This window comes from Stenella coeruleoalba, assembly GCF_951394435.1.
Source record: "Stenella coeruleoalba genome assembly, chromosome: 2".
Classification (NCBI taxonomy): Eukaryota; Metazoa; Chordata; class Mammalia; order Artiodactyla; family Delphinidae; genus Stenella; species Stenella coeruleoalba.
The window spans coordinates 91,818,969-91,840,268 of NC_137147.1; the positions used below are offsets into that span (position 1 = coordinate 91,818,969).

The 21,300-nt window shown below is 35.3% G+C and overlaps 1 protein-coding gene across 3 annotated transcripts in view; it reads right to left on the reverse strand.

Moving 5' to 3' along the window:
- FAM227B (family with sequence similarity 227 member B) overlaps window positions 1-21,300 on the reverse strand; it is a 279,841-nt gene that overhangs the window by 216,199 nt on the left and 42,342 nt on the right. For all 3 annotated transcript variants that reach the window (XM_079914520.1, XM_079914518.1, XM_079914519.1), the window contains exons 8-9: window positions 8,960-9,061; window positions 5,759-5,885 (exon numbers count right to left, since the gene is read on the reverse strand). In XM_079914520.1, the coding sequence (XP_079770646.1) occupies window positions 5,759-5,885; window positions 8,960-9,061 (229 nt within the window). The remainder of the gene's footprint in view (window positions 1-5,758; window positions 5,886-8,959; window positions 9,062-21,300) is intronic.

The following is a 21,300-nucleotide window of genomic DNA, read 5'->3' on the forward strand; positions in this document are numbered from 1 at the left end:
GCAATATGAGAAAGACTGACTATCCATTGCTGGCTTTGATAATGAAAGAGGGCCATGAGGCAAAGAATGGAAACAGCTTCAGAAAAGTTGCAAAGAAACAGATTCTCCCCTAGAACCTCTAGAAGAACACAGCCCTGCCAAACATCTTCATTTTAGCCTAGTGAAACTCATTTTGGACTTCTGATTTCCAGAACTATAACACATTTATGTTGTTTTAAACTAAGTAGTAATTTGCTATAGTAGCAATAGGAAACTAATACAGTCTCTGGTGCTCTAAGAATTGTGTATAAGGAGCTCTGGTAACAAAAATTTTGTTTGTGAAAAACGAACCAAAAATGAAAGCCAAATGACAATGTAAGAAATCAAACTGAATATAATGTAAATAACCTAATAAAGTGATTACTTCATCCTGATAAAAAGGAATTTTTTTTTATTAAGGAGGAGAAATTGAATCAAGTATTTTAGATCTATGCTATAAACATCTCAACAAAGAAATAAGAAAAACATGTCTTATAAAATTCTTTCAACAAGTGCTCTAGCCAATACAAAATAATCACAACTGAGAGATAAAAATCTTACTAAAAGTTGAAAAGGTTGTTTATGAGCATAGACTCAGAAAACATGTGACTCTTGATAGGTATGCAATGTGAGAAATGCATTGCAAGAGAAATCTGTACATATTCATGATTAAATAAACCATAGAGGCTCTAGTGCAGCTACCACTACTGCCTTTGTTTTCAACTTAAATTTTTATCAATGAATAAAAATTAAAATGAACAATCATGTACAGTTCAATGAATCTTCACAAATTTAATATATGGTGTCCATGTTACCAGCCCCCAGAAACAAAATATTCAGCACTCCAGGTGCCCTCCTTTCTAGCCAGGACCAATTCCCAAGAATAAACATTATCTTTACTTCTAAAATTATAGCTTAATTTTGCCAGATTTTGAACTTTGTATCAGTGGACTCAAACAGGATCTACTCTTTTGTGTCTGGGCATTTTTCCCCCCTCAACCTTGTTTCTGTGATTTGTTCATACTATTGTATATAATTCTAGTGTGTTCATTCTCATTGCTGGTAGTATTTCATTATATGAATATTCCACAGTTTATCTAAATTTCATATTATTGATGGGCATTTGGACAGTTTGTTTTGATTATTATATAAATAGTGCTGCTAAGAACATTTTGTGCTTTTGGTGTACAGAAGTATGTACATTTCTGTAGGTTATGTACCTGGGAGTCATAGATATGCTGGTCCAAACTCACATATGTTCAGCTTTATTAGATATTGATTGTACACTCCCACCAGCATGGCTGCCTTTTATCTTAAGAAAATGCAGGTTTGAATTTTTTTAACTCTGTTTGAGATAAGTGTACATTTACATGCACTTGCAAGAAATAATACAGAGAGATCCCCATACCCTCTATTTAGTTTCCCACAATGGTAACTAATACCTTGTAAAACTATAATATGGTATCACAACCAGGATATAGACAATGATATAGTCAGGATATGGAACGGTTCCATCACAAGGATTCCTCGAGTTTCCCATTTTAGCCACACCTGCCCTCCACTTTAAACCATTTTTTCTGCCTGATGTGAAGTTAATAGGTGAGGAAACAATAGATGATCCTTTTGCTACAGAAATGTTTTCTACTAAGGTGAAGTAGCCCCCAGAGAAGTATTGAAACAAGTGTTCAACAGGGATGACTAGCCTATGTTGGGAGGATATGCATTCATAAACAGCCGTATTCAGACTAGAAGTGAGCAATGAAGTTTACTAAAGATAGATCAATTTTGTGCCTGTGTAGATGGTTTTATAATAAAACTGAGATCATTCCACCTTTTGTGAATCCTAGGGTGTTAATCAAGTACGTGTTTTAGCATATGAATAATAAAGCCCAAGTAGTTGCTGGGAAACACTGGGAGGATTAGGGAGGCCTTACTTCCTCTAAGTCTTCAGAAAAATTTCCCTTTTCCTTCTCTGCAACAATTTTTCATAAATTAAATACCGGTGTTTTTATTTTATTCACCTCAGGGGGCAATATTCCATTACTCATAGGAGTTCAGACACTGGAGTCTGACAGGCTTAAGTTGAAATCCTGGTTCGTTACTTAGTAGTAACTGTGGACAAATTCTCTTAACCTTGGTTTTCCCTTTTGTAAAGGAATAATAGCATATTGTTACAATAAGGATTTTTGAGGCTTAAGTGGGATTTTTTATGTAAAATGTGGATTTCTCTTGCTCAGCTTGCTGTTGACTTTGCTGTGGATTTAACCCTCTTTCTATAGGTACAAATGGAGACCACTTGTCATGTCTAGATTCTTGCCCATGTCTGAGTCCAGCATCCATTCATCTAGCATAGTTCTGCTGTTCCTTCAATGTCTACTTATATTCTTGAGTCAGGCTATGAAGATTACCTTAATTATCACTGTACTTTTTCTTCCTTTGCTTTCAAATGCTTTTAGTGTTTACTATTTCTTTCTTGTAATTCTCCTATAGTGTAGACACCATTTAGGGCACAGTCATCTCCTTGTTACACTTTAAAATAATCACTAAAAATTTGAGATTTTGTTATAAAAAATGCAAATGTTGACGAATATTACATCTCAAACTTAAATCCCGATTCCATAAAACCCTACCACCACAACCTTCTCTTACAGTCTTCACCATTTCAGTAGTTGTCTATTTGCTCAGGCTAAAATTCCTGGCATCATCCCTGACTCTTTTATTTGTTCCACTTTCAACTTCTATATATCAATAAATCCAATGGACTCTGCCAGCAGACTTATCTAATATAACTTGCCAGCTCCTCATCCTTTAACCAACCTGTTCTAACCAATCACCATGTCTCACTTCTATTACTGCAATATCTCCAACTGCATTCCTGATTCCTCCCTTGTCCCCTCTATGGTCTCTTGTTCTCCCAAAAGCTAGAGTGATACCTTATAAACATATTTTAGGTTACAAGTATTATTTGCTCAAAATCATCTAGTGCTTTTCCATTTCACTCATAATGAAAGAGTCCTTATAACTGCCTATAAATTATGAGATGCCCTAACCTACAGACATATCTCTGACCTCATCTTTCTACTTTTCAATTCCTTTCTCATTCTACCTCAGCTACATTGGCTTCCTTGCTGTATTGCAAATATGCTAATCTTCTACCTGCATCATGGCCTTTTCATATGCTGTTCCTTCTACCTAAAAAGTTTCCATTCCAGATATCGACATAGTTCATTCTCTCACTTCCTTTGAGTCTCTGATGAATATTACCTTCTCATAAGGTATTCTCAGGTAACCCAATATGAAATAACACCAGTTTCAGTGGATGTGTTTATAAACACACATTAGAAGACTCTAGAAGGTGGAGACAAGAAGGCAGACTAACTAGGAACCTCAGGACCCAAGGTACAACACAACAGTGAAGTCCTTGGGTTTTCTTTTTGACTCATATTTCTCGGTGCTAGAGAAACCAGAATCCAGAAATGGTAACAGGCAAAGATAAAAGAAGTCTCAAGAAAACCCTCCTCTCTCTAGCCAAAGGACCAGGAAAAGGGCTGCCTAGTAGGACAGAAAACTTTTAGACAATAACTGCTTGCTCCAGCCAAACACAACAGGAAAATCTGCTGCTCCAAACCCACCACTGCCAGAAAAGGGTGGTTGGAGAGCCTCAGCTTCCACTCTCACTAGGGTAGTATCAGAAGAGGCAGAGCAGAGACAGAAGACTTTTATTCTCACAGGACTGGAATGAGGTGCACTTTCCTCTCCCTATGGAAAGTGGTGTCAGAGGAGGCCTAGTGGAGACTGTGACCACTGCCCAGATATAACAAGGCTACCCTCCCCCTTATAGTGTCAGTGGAAGCCACTTGGGGAGCAGTAACAAGGCATCCCTGCCCCTAAAAGCCAGGGTGGTATCAGTAGAGGTCTGCTGGGAGCTGTAACAAACCCTCCTCGCACCACTATGTCAAAAGAGACCAAGTGGGTAACCTGGACTTTCATTCCCCACCTGACAGTGCCCTTCTCCCCCAACTAGAGCAGTGTCAGAGGAGGCCTGTTGAAACACAAAATTTAGATAAGATTCAGTCTTACAATACCCAAAATGTCCAGGTTTTAATTGTCATATAAAAAACTAGGAAATTCAACTTGAATGAGAAAAGACAATTGCCAGCATCTAGATGACACAGATTTTAGAATCACAAGGATTTTTCAAGCAGTTATAATAAAAATGCTTAAACAATAATGAACACACTTGAAACAAATGAAAGAACAAAGTCTCAGTGAAGAAACAGAAGATATAAAAAAGAACCAAATGTAACTTTTATAACTGAAATGTACAATAACCAAATTTTTAAAAAAATCAAGAATGAGCTTAACAGCATAATGGAGGGGACAGAAGAAAGAATTAGTAAACTGGAAAATAGAATAATAGAAATTGCTGAATTTTCAACCTTCAGATTAATTCTACCAGTCATAGCCTATAAAACTTCCTGAACAAGAAAATTTTTGTTTACTTCAGCTAAAACTATTCATTCTGATATTTAAATAGGATAAGGTATTTATATTAGTGTTCTTGCCTTTACTTCAGGCAGTTTGCATATGGAATGCTTTGAAGACCCATAGGAAGAGTGTAAAGTAGACACCCCCCACTGGATTTACCAGAGGACTTTAAAACCTTTCCTTATACATCTCCTAGCTCATTGCTATCGCTCATCTAAATATGTTATATACATTTTTCTTTAATTACATAATAGAAACTAGTTAAAAGCATAAGAATTATAAAAGAAATATGAAAACTATATTTGCAGATGATATGCATAGAAAACCCGAGACAATCAGTGACAAAACTAACTTGAATAAAAGGATTAAGTAAGACAGTGACTTATAAAATTTCATACAGAAGTCAATATGAATTTTCGGGGGACACAATTCATTCTACAACAGGTCTGTAGGAAAGTTGTTCTGTTCTTCACATTTTTTTTCTTATAGTATTTTTGTATGAATTCTGTGCTCATTCTCTTTTTGCTTCTTATATTTGAATTAGTTGGATTTTTCTCTATAATTAGGAGACTCCTGTCCTATGTGTATTGATGGAGGTGGGTGGTCCTCAGGGTTGTTTTCTAGCATGTACCTCCCAAGGACTCCCTCCTTAAAATATGAAACATTTTCTTAAAGAAATGGTTTGGTTACTAAGAATTGACACAAAACAGTTTTAAAAAATTAGTCAAAATTTGGACAGATTTATAAGATGGACTTGAAAACAGTCAATAGCTTCTGGTAGTCCATAATGGTATAGTAGTCTTAGGAAACAATATTGGGGAGGTATTTCCAGGAATATGAAACAATACCTACTTTTTTTATGTTCTACAAGGAATTCAATTAGCTCTAGAATTTACCCAATATTATTTGCTATAAAAATGCCAGCAGTGTTCCAAAAGCAGCTTAAAATATTTCTCTTACAAATATAAAATATCTATGGTATGGTTTTCTCTCTGTGGCAATTTGGGTTTCTATAATAATTCCACTGCCTGTAAAATTATTTGGCTTTCTAAAGTAAACAACTGATTAATTTTAGTATAACAGAATTTTCAGAATAAAATAAATAATCATTATTATTTTGAAACACAGACATCAATATGCTATGTTTTGTAAGGCAAAGAACTACAAATTTTTTTGAGTGGAGTAAACAAAACACCGCAATTCAAAAGTTTTAGGTTCCACAATAATGATCAATACTTAATGATATTCGTACCTGACAACCAGAGAAAAATGTTATTCCCTAGATCTTCTTTAAATTCATCATTAAAGAAATCAGTGGATTCTGGAAATGCTTCCTGGAATGTTGCATAGATAGCTTGTGCCAAACAATCAGGATACACCTACCAAAAACAGAGTCATATTAAAATAATTCCATATTTCATATAACATATCTCAACTACCAAAGAAATTACTAAATTTGTGAAATATACGTGTCCCTTTTTTCTTATAGCTTGCTTTTGGCCATTTAGTACTTCTTTGTATTTCTAACTGAGGAATGTGAACAAAGAAGAGTTGAAAATAAAGTCAGTCAATTTGGCTATTTGTTAGCATTTTGGGAAAAAAATTTAATTTGGATAAAGGATGAAGTTACAATTAAGATAAGATACTCTAATGATTCTACATTTATTTCATTTAACCTTGCTATTGATACCCTCTTTCAGAAAAAGAACACTGTCTTTCAGGTCATTATAATAAAAAGCATATTATATATATTAATTGAAATATATTTGACATGTAATACTATGTGAGTTTAAGGTGTACAACATGTTGATACATTTGTTTACTGTAATATGATTACCACCATGGCATTAGCTAACACCTCTATCACGTCACACAATTATCACTTTGAGTGTGTGGTGAAAATAAAGAGCATGTTTTTAAATAATTGAAGCCTGTTTAGGTGAGTTAATATATTATAACCACAACTGTAAAATCATGATCCGATTTTATATTTGTATCATACAAATAGATGGTACTATCAGTATTATATTAGACTTAAAGTCGCTTGACTACTAAGCTTCTCTTGGGGACTGACTAAACACAGGAAGATACCAGATTTTTAGAGTAAAGATTTAAAATATTTTATCTGCTATTTTGGAAGGCTGGCAGACACAAGAAATTAGAAGAGGCAAGGAATGGCTTCTCCCCTAGGGCCTCTTAAAGAAACGAGCCCTGTTGATACCTTGATTTTAGTCCTATAAGATTCATTTTGGACTTCTGACCTATATAACTGTAAGACAATGAATTTCAGCTGTTTTAAGCCACTAACTTTGTGATAATTTTTACACCAGCAATAGGAAACTAATATAGCCACCTAATCCAGTAGTGCTAAAATCTGCTGGTATGGATGGTATTCTTTGAAGAACTCCATAAGTTTTTTTGGGTAGGGGAGTAGAGGAGAGGGAAGAATGCTTTAATATACTGATATATTTAATTTTACTGAATAAACCATGAACATTTTTACTACCAGAAAAATCACATATTATAATTGTGGTATATAAAATCACACTAATAATCAAAATTTAAAAGTTGAACAAGGTAAGTAAGAGGAACTTTTAAAAGTTTTCTGTGAATATTTCACCTTCAGGAGATTAGGGGAGAAAGAGATCAAGTGTCAAATGGTGTTGGGAAAATTTCTGAAGGAATATCATTGTATGACATTGGAAGAAACTGAAGCAAAAGCTATACTAAATATGTTCAGATTCAGTTAATTTGTACTGAATAGTGAGACCTGAAGCTAATTTTTTGATTCTTAAATATTAATAGTTTTCTCTTTCTGTGGTAAGATAAATCAGATGAGCCAATAGTAACAAAACACCTTCTTATCTGAATGAGCTAAAAATAATAGAAATTGGTCAATGAGAGTTGAGGCTCCATTTCTACTTATAGAGCTGTGGAGGTAATAGACCTGTAGGGAGGTGGCGTGGTTCTCAAGTATTGAGACAGGGAGAGGGAACATTATAAAATGACTGAACAAAGGTCAAGGGGTCAAATCATTAAGGTGTACATGTTATTTGTTCTCAAGTGAGGCTTTGAATCTTGGTTAAACAACTTCTAATTTCTCCTTGGAAAAAGCCACTGAAAATAGGGACTTAGAAAAAAAATCAAGTCATGATTTGAGAAGGATTATAAATACAATATCTATCAAAAGGCACATCCATCCCAAGGGAGAACATTTGGACCACAAATGTAAGACTAGAAATTACAGAATAAGGGATATGCAATGGTGCCACTACCTCCTTTGTTCACATTAAATAGGTCTTTTATTCTTTTCTTAAGAGCCCTGTGTTAAAGCATGCTTGATTTCATCGAGCCTTGTGTATAGGCTAGAAACACCACAAAGGGATAGACTAGGTGAAAGCGTATGGATAGGAGAATCAGCTGGTTTTGTCATCTCTAGACAATTTTAATGACCAAAAATCCTAATCATTAACTATTATTTTCCTGCAAATAAGAAAAATAAATTTAATATTAGCAGAGAAAATCTTAGTCTATCTTTCAGAACATTAGTGTTCTATAAACAATTTATGAATCATGGATCAACCTCTTCATCTGATGGACAACCAGCTGTGGAACTGAGAGACTGAATGTCTTGCGAAGATCACCTGGGTAATTACGAGCAGATTCCAGATGTGAAGCCAAGTCCCTTATGCCCAGTCCACTACTGATTTCCTTCTACGATACTGTATGTATATGTTTGTGAGATAGATCAAGATTGAGCATAAATATTTGGCAATTTAAGTTTATGTTTTCATCATGAAGGACATTTATTTTTATTTTAGGTTTTACCCATGAAAACATTGACTGACTCAAAAATACTTCTGTATTTCTGAATTACAGATGTCTGTACAACAAAGTATTTAAATGTGGCTTCTGCTTTGAAACGCTAGATGTTTACATTTTAAAACACTCCGTGAAATTCCTACATGTCTTCATTTCACACTACTCAAGAACATAAATTATTTTAACCAAATTATTTTACTATAACAGACATAGTAAAACATTTGATTCATAAATTTGTCCATTGTTCCTTACTGTAACAGGTGCTTAGTACTTAGGCATAACACAAGAAGTTAAGTCCTCTTAGATCAAGATACTTTATAAAGTAAAATGATAATTTTGTAAGTAAAATACCAAGACTATACACAGAACAAGTCAATAGTTTTCAAATTATTAATATGCAAACAAATACATATACCACACTGAGGAGATTCTGTAAGGCTTTTAGTCAGTAGAATATAATATTCTGGGGTGGAGGGGCATGACTTTTAAAATATTATCATTATTTACTCTACTTTAGGTAATTTTGCTTGCAAAGTAACAAAATATGTTCTCATATGTGTTTAAATAAAATAACTATTTTTATATTTCACTTGCTATAAAAATAATTAGCATAATTAATTTCTATATTTACCTGAAAGAATGCATCCTTTCGACTTAGAGGTATGCTCATGAAAAGTGACACATAACTTTCTGAAATTCTATCAAACAAGGAATCTTGACTTTCTCTGTCAGGCTTAAAAAATAAAACACACATGGAATTAAAAGCATTAATGTTACAATTTAAAATTAGAATCTGTTTACATAATGTCAGTAACTCTATCTTCTTAAAGGGCAGATCAGTTGCTATAGTGGGATGAGCATGGGTTTTTGGCATCATGCAGACCTGAATTTGAATGCTGGCTCCATTATTCATTAGCAGCACTATCCCAGGCAAGTTAATTAAGTCCTAGTTTCCTTATCTGCCAAATATAGATAATATACACATACCTTAAAGTATTATCTTAAAATTAAATAGGGACAAGGATTATATTTTGTTTGACTTTGTATTTCAAGCCCTCAGCATGGTGCCTGGCACACTGAAAGCACACCAACATTTGATGAATTAATGAAGGTTCTTGAATAGTAGTTGGCATGCACAAGGCAATCAATGACATAGTTGCCTGCTATTATTCTATAACCATTCCAAATTTTTCATAATCAGTAACTCAGTATAAAATCAAAGCAATTACTGGAATGAGACAGTCATAGCCAGAACTAGTAAAATTGTGACATGAGAACTATACTAAAAAGAAAGTAAGTAGAATGTCATAAGAAGGAAGAAATCTGTAGATAATAATAATGTCAATATTAAAGTCCTAAGGTAGCACCTTGAATTCTTGCTCTATTAAGCAATGAAGAGATAAATTAAAGTACAAATCCATGAATTAAATAAAGCAATAAAGATGAATTAGAGTCCAAATTCATTTATGATGTCAACAGAAGCATAAGCTGGCATTAATAGATTTTGGTAATAAACATAAAAAATGATCAAATTTAGTGGTAGTTTTCTATGAAATTAGCATGCCATATGAGCTGGGATTCATAAATGCATAGAATCTTAGACCTAAAATGGAAGTTAGATATCACCTAGGTTAAGCCCCTCTATTTTAGTGACTGCATTGATGCTCAGAAAGATTAAGAGAATTATTTAAGGTTATACACAGTTAAGTAACTGAAAGCCAGACTAGAATCTAGGTCTCCTAACTCCCAAAACAGCTTTCATGCTTGTGTAATAAGTTTATGGAAGGAGATGGTAGCAGAAATAATAATGATAATGTTAATAATTCTTGATCATTTATATAATGGGGAGTGGTTCTAAGACTTAGGGTTGTGTGACAATTAAATGAGATAATATATAATTTACTAGTAGAGAAAGTTGGCATGTTTCAGTTACATGATCTACACTTAACATGTGTGATGAAATACCCAAACAGAAAGTTGTAGAACATGTCTTTGACTAAGACAATTCAACCTAATGTCCACACCATATATACCTCCACAGGAAACTGAGTAGCAAAATGGTACAGCGAATTTTTATACATGTTTTGGTATGTTTGAAAAGAAAACGTATCCTACAGCTTTTGGATATTCAGGTTACTGATATGTTCATTAGATCTACCTATTTAACATATGTTAAATCATACTTACATTCCAGGAATAAATTTCATTGGTCAGATTGTATAACCCTTTTAATATACTGAATTCAGTTTGCTAGTATTTTGTTGAAGATTTTTGCATCAATATCCGTCAAACAGGATATTGGTCTGTAGACACTTTTTTTGTTGTAATATCTTTGGCTTTGGTATCAGGGTAATGCTGGTTTCATAAAATGAGCTAGAAAGTATTCCCCTCTCTTCAATTTTTTGGGAGAGTTAGAGAAGGACTGGTGTTAATTCTTCTTTAAATGTTGGCAGAATTCATCAGTGAAGTCATCTAGTCCAGGACTTTTCTTTGTTGGGAGGTTTCTGATTACAGAAACCTGATTGAATCTCCTTACTAGTTATAGGTCTATTCAGATTGTCTATTTCTTCATTATTCAGTCTTGGAAAATTATATGTTTCTAGGAATTTGTCCATTTTATACAGGCTATCCAATTTGTTTCCACTTTCATTTCTGACTTCGGTAATTTGAGTGCTTTTTTTTTTTTTTTTTTTTTTGGGCTACGCTGAAAGGCATATGAGCTCTTATATGAGATCTTAGTTCCCCAACGAGGGATCGAACCCATGCCCCCTGCAGTGGAAGCATGGAGTCTTAACCACTGGACTGACAGGGAAGTCCTCACTTTTTTTCTTAGTCTAGCTACTGGTTTGTCAATTTTGTTGATCTCAAAGAACTAACTTTTGGTTTTACTGATTTTCTCTACTGTTTACCAATTCTCTATTTTATTTATCTCCACTCTAATCTTTATTAATTCCTTCCTTCTTTGTTGTTCTTTTTCTAGTTCCTTAATATGTAAAGTTAGGTTGTTGATAATATTGCTTTTTGATTTGTTTAAAACTTTAAATTTGTCGTTTAGCAATGCTTTTAAATGAGTTTTGCTAAACTCATTTATCCTATGAGTTTTGGTACACTGTGTTTTTTGCTTTCATTTGTTTCAAGTTATTTTCTAATTTCCCCTGTGATTTATTCTTTGAATCATTGGTTGTTTAAGAACTCTTATACATCAACAATGTGAGAATAATTTGTACATCCAGTTTGGAAACAACTTGGCACTACCTTGTGAAGTTGAATATCTTCATACCCAACAATGCAGCAATTCCATTCCTTCTCTATGTGTCTTGCAATTTTTGTTTGAGAGATGGACATCTTCAATAGGACAGTAAAACCTGAGGTATAAAGTAGTTATGCTTGGGAATAGGTACGTCTCTTCTCTTGTTAGCCTTTAGGGTCTGAGTCAATTAAGTAAAATGTTAAGCTCCATTTGGGTTTTGTTTTTGCTATGGCTACTCTCAGTGAAACAGAGGCTTCAAATTCTTCCTGCATTGCCTTGTTTTTAGAAATCTTGAAGACCCACTTTTTGAATTCATTTTCTCTAATTCCTTCTGTTTTTCAGTTTTTCCTTTTATTGGTTTCCTCTCTGATCTTTATTATTTCCTTTCTTCTGCATACTTTGGTTTTCATTTCTTTTTCTTTGTCTAGTTTCCTACAGTAGAAGTTGAGGTCATGGTTTTTGAGAACTTTCCTTATTTCAAATCTAGACATCTTAATGCTTTAAATTTCCAAATACTGCTTGAGGTCCATTCCACAAATTTTAATCTGTATTTTCATTTTCATCAAGTTCAAAATACTTTTCAATTTTCCTACTGATTTCTGGTTCGACCCACAGTTCCTGAGAAGTGTGTTATTTAATTATCAAATATTTGAAGATTTTCCAGGTAGCTTTCTGTTATTCATTTATAATATAATCCCATTTTGGTCTAAAAACATACTTTGTATGATTTGAATTCTTTTCATTTCATTAGGATGTTTTCCTAGCCCAGAATATAGTTGGTAGAAGTTTAATGGGTACATGAGAAAAATGTGTATTCTGCTGTTGTTATGAGGAATGTTTAATAAATATCAATTAGATTCATAAAGTTGGTTAACAGTATTGCTCAAGTCATCTACATCACTCTATATCATTAACTGGTTTTCTGCACATACGACCAATTATTGAATATAAGGTGTTGAAATACCTAACTATACTTATAGATTTGTCTATTGCTTCTTTACGTATTAAAATTTTTTCATTAAATGTGTTTCAAAGCACTTTAATTAGGTACATAAATATTTATGATTGTTATGTCATATTGATGTATTGACTACTTTATAATTATACAATTACTTTCTTTTTCCCCGGTAATATTCTTTGCTTTGAAGGCTACCCTGTATAATGAGTTCAAAAAAGTTGTGATTTTTGTGGGTTATATATGGCTTGTCTTCGTTATTTTATGAGTGGAATTGATGTACTTTCCAGCCTCCTGAATCTTTTTGGGAGCCAATGTTCCAAGGACAATTTTGAAAACATTAAGGGTATATCATTACTGGAATTCTTCTAGTTAAACACCATCAAGGAAATTTTTGTCATTAGCCTACACGTTGGCCAGTAATTTTTGGAACACTGCATTCTCATTAACAATATAATAATAAATAATAATGATAGATGTAACCAGTGAACACTTACCATATACCTACTTCCATGTAAACAACTTTACATGCATTTTCTAATATAACTCCCAACAAACAGATAAAGTAGGTAATTTTAAAAATTTTATGAAAGACTTAGAGAGGTAAGTAACTATTCAAAGTGACATCATTTTCTAAGTGGATAAATTTGTTTTTGAAGGCCAGATCTTAATTCTATTATATTGAATCTCATATTACATTTATATAGTATTTCCACAGTTTACTAGGGATCTTATTCATGTCACTTTTAGAACACACAACAACTCTAGGAAAAAAGAAAGTATATGTTATTTTTACCTGTTTTTTGTTTGTTTTGTTTTATTTTGTTTTAGAGAGATGACATAACTGAAGCTCAGAGTGATTTTCTGACTAGCCCAAAGTCTCACACTAACTACTGGGAAAGCCAGATTTAAAACTTTAATTTCCTGGATTCCAGTGCAGCACTTTTTCTACTAGATCAAGCTACCACTACATCATAGGCAATAAAGGAAATCTGCTTTTATATTAGTCACCTAACAACTACTGAAATAAGTTTTAGAGCCAGCATACTGAACCATGCTATATTCTAGAGTATGATTATATATATTTTTTCATATTATGCTGTTGGTAATTAAATTGTACAAGTGGCTCAGGGTTCTATTCCAGTTATAAAGTCATTATTGTTTATTATTCATAAAGTAGATCCAAAAATAGATAGAATTTATGTGTTTTGTACTCACCTGAAAATGTAGTACAGCTTGAAATAGGAGCTAACCTACCAAAACAGATATTCCCACACAATGCTGGTAAAAATGTATGGGCATGCACCACACTTATTTGGTGGATTTAGGAAGCTAAGAGGTCATGCTATTTATCTAGTTCACTGGCTTCAATACACTTATATTTAACAATGAATTCTCTTAGAAATAAAACCATAGGTGAAATGTAATGAACAGAACAGATGAAAGAGAAGCTGTTCTGGTTAAATCATGGAAATGTTGCTTCAATATAGCTTGGATACCCCTTCAGTTCCCTAGAACACTAGCAGAACACTCATCCAGCTGAATCATATATTGTTCCTCAAAACACATCAGAAATCTTAACTGATACTGGAAATGTTATTACATTATAATATTTTAAAATTATTACTGGGGTTGGAGTCAAGGTGGCGGACTAGGAGGATGTGGAATTCGCATCTCCACACAACTAGGGCACCTACCAGGCACCGGTGGGGGACCACGGACACCTAAGGGGACAGGAGGAACCCCCAGCGACCAGGTAGGGTGTGGGGGGAGTGAAGGGGGAGAAGAAGTGGAGTCAGGATGGGACTGGCGCCCCTGCAGGGCAGCTGGGGGAGGGGAAGGGATCCCACGCCTGAAGGGGTAAATTGGGGGACCATTGGGAGGGCAGGGGATCAAAAGGGAGCATGGCCAGGATTCCCCTGCCCACTAGGGCCCCTGGGAGCCTCCCCTGGGAGCCTGATCCTCTGCACACGGAGGCCCCCTCCAGCCGCGCGGGTCCTGAGGGAGTGGGAGGGAGGGAAGGGGGAGCAAAAGTAAAGGCCGGACCTCCAGCACCAGCACCCCTGAGGGGTGGCTGGGGGAGGAGGAGTTCCTACAACCAGCAGAACTCACCCACGGTTAGGGGTCCAGCGGGGATAGGGGAGACCCTGGGGGAGACAGTGGTGGTGGCGTGCAGAGGAATGGAAGGGAATGCGGCCGGCACTTTCCCTGTCTACTTAGGCACCAGGGAGCCTGATGGGCTCCTGGGCCTAATCCTCTGCCCTCGGAGTCTCCCTCCTGCAGTGCAGAGCCCAGGCCCCGCCCCTACACCCCCACCCAAGGCCCTACCACTACACTTGGAGACTCCCTCCAATGCTGGTCCTAAACCCCACCCACACACCCTCACTCAGGGCCCTAACTCCAAACTCCAGAACTCCACACTCCAGAGGTCCTCCTTTCCATGCACTGCCTCTCCCCTTCTGTGTAGGTACTAAGCAGAGGCCCTGCCACACACTCAAAGGTCACCCCCCACCCACCTAAGTCCTGCCACACACAGAATCCCACCCCTGCTTAAGTTCCACCCCCACCTAAACACTGCCCCAATAGCCAAGGTTTTTTTTTTTTCCTCTTTTAGATTGGGGTTCTGTTTTACCTTGTTGATTCACTTATATTTTTATTTTTCCTAATAAATCTTTTATTTTTCTAATTTTATTTTATTCTTTATATTCTGTTATTGTTCTCTCCTTTTGGCTTGTTCTCCCACTTTTTTTTTTTCTGTTGTCGTTTTATTTTACCATGTTGCAGTTGTTTCAAATATATATTTTTTTCCTAATATATTTTGTTTATTCTTTGATATGTACTGCTCCTTTTGTTTTTTTTTTTGCCACGCCATGCAGCTTGAAGGATTTTGGTTCCCAGCCCAGAAGTCAGGCCTGACCTCCTGTGATGGGAGCTCTGAGTCCAAAAAGCTGGAATAACAGAGAACCTCAGACCCCAGGGAATATTAATTGGAGTGAGGTCTCCTGGAGGTGCTCATCTCAGCACCAAGACCTGGCTCTATCCAACTGCTTGCAAACTCCAGTGCTGGACGCCACAGGCCAAACAACCAGTAAGACAAGAATACAGCCCCACCCAACAGAAGAAAAAAAAAAGGAAATGACAAAAAATTATCTTACAGACAAAGGAGCAACTTACAAGACCAAATAAATGAAGAGAAATAGGCAACCTATCTGAAAAAGAATTCAGAGTAATGATAAAGATGATCCAAAATCTCAGAAACAGAATGGAGAAAATACAAGAAACATTTAACAGGAACTAGGAGAACTAAAGAACAAACAAACAGTGATGAACAACATAATAATTGAAAAGAAACACACTCTAGAAGGAATCAATAGCAGAATAACTGAGGCAGAAGAACAGATAAGTGAGCTGGAAGATAAAATGGTGAAAATAACTGCCAGGGACAGAATAGAGAAAAAAGAATGAAAAGAATTGAGGACAGTCTCAGAGACTCCTGGGACAGCATTAAATGCACCAACATTCAAATTATAGGGGTTCCAGAAGAAGCAGAGAAAAGAAAGGGTCTGAGAAAATATTTCAAGAGATTATATTTGAAAACTTCCCTAACATGGGAAAGGAATTACTCAATCAAGTACAGGAGGCGCAGAGAGTCCCATACAGGATAAATCCAAGGAAAAACATGCCAGGACATGTTAATCAAACTATCAAAAATCAAATACAAAGAAAAATTATTAAAAGCAGCACGGGAAAAACAACTAATAACATAAAAGGGAATCTACACAAGGTTAACAGGTGATCTTTCATCAGAAATTCTGCAAGCCAGAAGGGAGTGGCAGGACATATTTAAAGGGATGAAAGGGAAAAACCTACAACCAAGATTACTCTACCCAGTAAAGATCTCATTCAGATTTGACAGAGAAATTAAAACATTTACAGACAAGCAAAAGTTAAGAGAATTCAGCACCACCAAACCAGCTTTACAACAAATGCTAAAGGAACTTCTCTAGGCAGGAAACACAAGAGAAGGAAAAGACCTACAATAACAAACCCAAAACAATTGGTAATAGGAACACACATATCAATAACTACCTTAAATGTAGATAACTACCAACCATAACTACCAACCAAAAGACATAGACTGGCTGAATGGATACAAAAACAAGACCTCTATATTTGCTGTCTACAGGAGACCCACTTCAGACCTAGGGACACATACAGACTGAAAATGAGGGGATAGAAAAAGATATTCCATGCAAATGGAAATAAAAAGAAAGCTGGAGTAGAAATTCTCATATCAGACAAGATAGACTTTAAAATAAAGACTATTACAAGAGACAAAGAAACACACTACATAATGATCAAGGGATCGATCCACAAAGAAGACATAACAATTGTAAACATTTATGCACCCAACATAGGAGCACCTCAATACATAAGGCAAATGCTAACAGCCATAAAAGAGGAAATAGTAACACAATCATAGTAGGGGACTTAAACAGCCCACTTTCGCCAATGGACAGATCATCCAAAATAAAAATAAATAAGGAAACACAAACTTTAAATGACACGTTAGACAAGACAGACTTAATTGATATTTATAGGACATTCCATCCAAAAACAACAGAATACACTTTATTCTCAAGTGCTCATAGAACACTTTCCAGGATAGATCATATCTTGGGTCACAAATCAAGCCTTGGTAAATTCAAGAAAATTGAAATCGTATCAAGTATCTTTTCCGACCACAACGCCATGATACTAGATATCAATTACAGTAAAAAATCTGTAAAAAATACAAACACATGGAGGATAAACAATGTGCTACTAAATAACCAAGAGATCACTGAAGAAATCAAACAGGAAACCAAAAAATACCTAGAAACAAATGACAATGAAAACATGACAATCCAAAACCTATTGGATGCAGCAAAAGCAGTTCTAAGAGGGAAGTTTATAGAAATACAATCCTACCTCAAGAAACAAGAAACATCTCTAATAAACAACTTAACCTTACACCTAAAACAATAGAGAAAGAACAAAAAACCCCGCAAAGTTAGCAGAAGGAAAGAAATCATAAAGATCAGATCAGAAATAAATGAAAAAGAAATGAAGGAAACAACAGCAAAGATCAATAAAACTAAAAGCTGGTTCTTTGAGAAGATAAACAAAATTGATAAACCATTAGCCAGACTCATCAAGAAAAAAGGGAGAAGACTCAAATCAACAGAATTAGAAATGAAAAAGGAGAAGTAACAACTGACACTGCGGAAATACAAAGGATCATGAGAGATTACTACAAACAAATATATGCCAACAAAATGGACAACCTGGAAGAAATGGACAAATTCTTAGAAAAGTAGAACCTTCTGAGACTGAACCAGGAAGAAACAGAATACATAAACGGACCAATCACAAGCACTGAAATTGAAACTGTGATTAAAAATCTTCCAACAAAAAGACAAGGACCAGATGGTTTCACAGGGGAATTCTAGCAAACGTTTAGAGAAGAGCTAACACCTATCCCTTCTCAAACTCTTCCAAAATATAGCAGAGGGAGGAACACTCCCAAACTCATTCTATGAGGCCACCATCACCCTGATACCAAAACCAGACAAAGATATCACAAAAAAAGAAGACTACAGGCCAATATCACTGATGAACACTGATGCAAAAATCCTCAACAAAATACTAGGAAACCGAATCCAAAAGCACATTAAAAGGATCATACACCATGATCAAGCAGGGTTTATCCCAGGAATGCAAGGATTCTTCAATATAGGCAAAACAATGAGTGTGATACACCATATTAACAAATTGAAGGATAAAAACCATATGATCATCTCAACAGATGAAGAAAGAGCTTTCAACAAAATTCAACACCCATTTCTAATACAAAAAAAAACCACCCACAAAGTAGGCACAGAGGGAACCTACCTCAACATAATAAAGGACATATATGACAAACCCACAGCCAACATCATTCTCAACAGTGAAAAAACTGAAACCATGTCCTCTAATATCAGGAACAAGACAAGGTTTCCCATTCTCACCACTATTATTCAACATAGTTTTGGAAGTTTTAGCCAATCAGAGAAGAAAAAGAAATAAAAGGAATCCAAATAGTAAAAGAAGAAGTAAAACTGTCACTGTTTGCAGATGACATGATACTATAAATAGAGTATCCTAAAGATGCTACCACAAAACTACTAGAGCTAATCAATGAATTTGGTAGAGTAGCTGGATACAAAATTAATGCACAGAAATCTCTTGCATTCCTACACACTAATGATAAAAAATCTGAAAGAGAAATTAAGGAAACACTCCCATTTACCACTGCAACAAAAAGAATAAAATGCCTAGTAATAAACCTAGCAAAGGAGACAAAAGACCTGTATCCAGAAAACTATAAGACACTGATGAAAGAAATTAAAGATAATACAAACAGATGGAGATATATACCATGTTCTTGGATTGGAAGAATCAACATTGTGAAAATAACGATACTACCCAAAGCAATCTACAGATTCAATGCAATCCCTTTCAAACTACCTGTGTCATTTTTCACAGAATTAGAAAAAAAAATTTCACAATTTGTATGGAAAAACAAAATACCCCAAATAGCCAAAGCAATCTTGTCAAAGAAAAATGGAAGTGGAGGAATCAGGCCCTCTGACTTCAGACTATACTACAAAGCTACTGGCACAAATCAAGACAGTATGGTACTGGCACAAAAACAGAAATACAGATCAATGGAACAGGATAGAAAATCCAGAAATAAACCAGAAATAAAAATCCAGAAATAAACCCTTGCACATACCTTATCTTTGATAAAGGAGGCAGGATTATACAATAGAGAAAAGACAGCCTCTTCAATAAGTGGTGCTGGGAAAACTGGACAGCTACATATTAAAGAATGAAAGCAGAACACTCCCTAACGCCATACAAAAAATAAACTCAAAATGGATTAAAGACCAAAATTTAAGGCCAGACACTATCAAACTCTTAGAGGAAAACATAGGCAGAACACTCTATGACATATATCACAGCAAAATCCTTTTTGACCCACCTCCTAGAGAAATGGAAACAAAAACAAAAATAAACAGATGGGACCTAATGAAACTTCAAAGCTTTTGCACAGCAAAGGAAACCATAAACAAGACCAAAAGACAACCCTCAGAATGGGAGAAGATATTTGCAAATGAAGCAACTGACAAAGGATTAATCTCCAAAATATACAAGCAGCTCACACAACTCAATATCAAAAAAACAAACAACCCAATCCAAAAATGGGCAGAAGACCTAAATAGACATTTCTCCAAAGAAGATATACAGATTGCCAACAAACACATGAAAGGATGCTCACCATTACTAATCATTAGTGAAATGAAAATCAAAACTAAAATGAGGTATCACCTCACACTGGTCAGAATGGCCTTCTTCAAAAAATCTACAAACAATAAATGTTGCAGAGGGTGTGGAGAAAAGGGAACCTTCTTGCACTGTTGGTGGGAATGTAGATTGATACAGCCACTATGGAGAACAGTATGGAGCTTCCTTAAAAGACTAAAACTAGAACTACCATACGACCTAGCAATCCTACTACTGGGCATATACCCTGAGAAAACCATAATTCAAAAAGAGACATGTACCACAATGTTCATTGCAGCACTATTTACTATAACCTGGACGTGGAAGCAACCTAAGTGTCCGTCGACAGATGAATGGATAAAGAAGATGTGCCACATATATACAATGGGATACTACTCAGCCATAAAAAGAAACAAAATTGAGTTATTTGTAGTGAGGTGGATGGACCTAGAGTCTGTCATACAGAGTGAAGTAAGTCAGAAAACCAAATACCATATGCTAACACATATATACGGAATCTAAAAAAAAAATGGTTCCGATGAACCTAGGGGTAGGAAAGGAATAAAGACACAGACGTAGAGAATGGACTTGAGGACATGGAGAGGGGGAAGAGTAAGCTGGGACAAAGTGAGAGAGTACCATCGACACATATACACTACCAAATGTAAAACAGATAGCTAGTGGGAAGCAGCTGCATAGCACAGGGAGATCAGCTCAGGGCTCTGTGATGACCTAGAGGGGTGGAATATGGAGGGTGGTAGGGAGACACAAGAGGGAGGGGATATAGGGATATATGTATGCATATATCTGATTCACTTTGTTATACTGCAGTAACTGACACAACATTGTAAAGTAATTATACTCCAATAAAGATGTCAAAAACATTATTACTTAATAACTGCATTTTAATTTTAGGAAGCCAGTAGTTTCTAGAGAATAGCTTGCTTAAAGATAAAAAGATTTCTAATCCTTGTTTATTCTAAGGATAATCCTATATATGTAGTGGGCCATTAATATCTTCGGGTCAAATCTGTTTCTTCAAAATATTATATGGCTTGACAAAGTTACTAGAAACATTGCTAGATTATGTTTCCTTCAAAAACTTGCTATACATAATCCTAACAGATTTAAGTGGGAAAGTAATGTTTCTTCTCATGTTCTATCATGGAAAAACATAAATTTGGGATTCAGATCCAGAGAAAGAAATTTAAGGTAATAAAACTCTGATTGCAAAAATTTCCCTATGTAATTACCTTTGTAGAACTGATACACCACTTCCTATCCCTCATTCAACTCCTAACAATAATAGAAACATAGTACAGATAATCTTACCTAAAATTACATTAATTATTTTAACATGAAGCTCTATGTAAATGGCTTGTATGTAAAATTAGTAACA